Here is a 1842-nt window from a genome sequence, read left to right as displayed (position 1 = left end):
AGGTGACCTCAGTCTCCCTACTTTGGATGAAGTCGTGCCTTCCACTGAGCTGCTCATAAACTGCTGTTTCAGACCTCATGTAAACTGTGTTTCTTGACTTTCTTTGTGTCCACATCACTGATTAATTCATGTTTTTGTCTTCCAGCTACCACCACGATGCAGGTGAAGGAAGACGATGACGCCATTTTGGACTGTTCCTTTGGCGATTTAGACATTAAAAATGGGTTGTTTGACTGGATGAAAGATAAGGATAACGACAAAGAAAAGAAGGACGTTTTCTTCTACTCTCAGTACCACAGACCGGCAGATCAAGATCCACACTTTAAAGGTCGGGTCTTTCATTTCCCCGACCAACTCCAGTTTGGTAACGCCTCCATAGTGATCAGAAAAACAAAGACGTCAGACAGTGGAACCTACACGTGTTCTTCTAAATCTGGAGAAATACGATCCAGCATCAGTCTGACTGTTGGTGAGTTCTTCCATGAGACGCTTATAAAACTGTGACTTTGGCTTGTTTTTGTAGTTTTTGATTGTCAACAAATATGTCTAATAAACACCTCTGAGTTTCTTTCCTCCAGTTTTACCTGTATGACAAGTTGATAATATCACACAAACATCTCTAACATGTGTTTTCTTTTCCCCTTTAGATCCTATCTTAACCTCTTAGGGCTTATCACAGTCAGACATAGTTCTGCATCTTTGCATCGATCAATTTGACCTTCTTTATAATTTCAGGAGCATAAAAACATGATATTTGTTCGTTGCAACACTGGGAAGGAAACTGTCTGAGGTTTCATGTCGCTCGTGAGTCTCACCTCTAGCTCTAACACAGGTAACTTGTTGGAGGAATTAATGGGAAAATACTGAAGGTCTGTCATTTTCAACCTCCTACTTTGTATTTCAAATGCAGTAAATCAGTCATAATGAGGGCTATCAGGCTGAAATTCACAGGATTGCACCGTCATTTTGTCTATAACGTCTCTGCCAAATTTGATGTTCATAGAGAGAAGTGGCTCTGAGATATTTCATAAAGTGCAGTGCAGAGCATCTCCATCAGATCACTACAGAGCTCCTCAAAAAACTCTGAAAAGTTCCCAAAAAATTTTGATAAATCCTGTTTATGAAACTTAAAAATGTCACTAAATGTTAAACTTATTCATAAAAACATTATTTTTAGAATTCTCATAAAAATTTACACTTTTATTTGGTTTAAATCTGCAATTTTTTGACAGATAAAACCATTTTTCTGCTATATTTGTGTCTCACAATGACACACAGTCAAACTGCATTAACTTCCATATATGGTCCGGCAGGTAATTTTACCGGCTACGAACTCAGAGAGTTTTGACGGACCTGACTTCCTATTGGACGAAGGCAGCTGTCAATTAAACACACGTGAGGTTCGGATAAATATGCTGTCCTCTGATTGGCTGATGGAGTTAAATGCCCGCTAAATTGCTCAGGTTACGTCGGCGGAAGATGCTGATTGGTTGATTTAGTTCGTGGGCGTTTCCCGATTTCAGAGATATGGTACATGATTGGTCAAAACTTTAGCCAAAACTTTAAATTGATGGAAATGTCGCGGTTGAAAAAGTTTCTGTCGCTGTTATAAAACTAAACGACGAATATATTCCTTCTTTTTTTCGGGTTATATTTTATGTCGCTTGAAGTTTAACGAGCAGAATTTAATCGATTAAGTGTTTTCTTTAAAACGAGCCGCAATTTGTGTATCAAAGTCAGTTTTTGGACCAATAAAATCCTTTTAACGGTGATGCGACAGGTTAGCAGGTAAGTTGCTAACTGTTTACTGCCGTAAACTAAAACGTTGCTAGTTTTCTGTCG

The 1842-nt window shown here is 38.5% G+C and overlaps 1 protein-coding gene across 1 annotated transcript in view; it reads left to right on the top strand.

The window, feature by feature from the left end:
- Positions 1-111: 111 nt before the first annotated feature.
- LOC103375849 (CD276 antigen-like) overlaps positions 112-1842 on the top strand; it is a gene marked incomplete at its 3' end in the record, with an annotated part of 3206 nt that continues 1475 nt past the window's right edge. The window contains exon 1 of the mRNA XM_008306157.1: positions 112-469. Coding sequence (XP_008304379.1) covers positions 157-469 — 313 coding nt within the window. The remainder of the gene's footprint in view (positions 470-1842) is intronic.

The sequence above is a fragment of the Stegastes partitus genome, unplaced genomic scaffold, assembly GCF_000690725.1.
Source record: "Stegastes partitus isolate 25-593 unplaced genomic scaffold, Stegastes_partitus-1.0.2 Scaffold3109, whole genome shotgun sequence".
NCBI classification, from domain to species: Eukaryota; Metazoa; Chordata; class Actinopteri; family Pomacentridae; genus Stegastes; species Stegastes partitus.
This window is presented reverse-complemented; position numbering and strand designations above follow the sequence as displayed.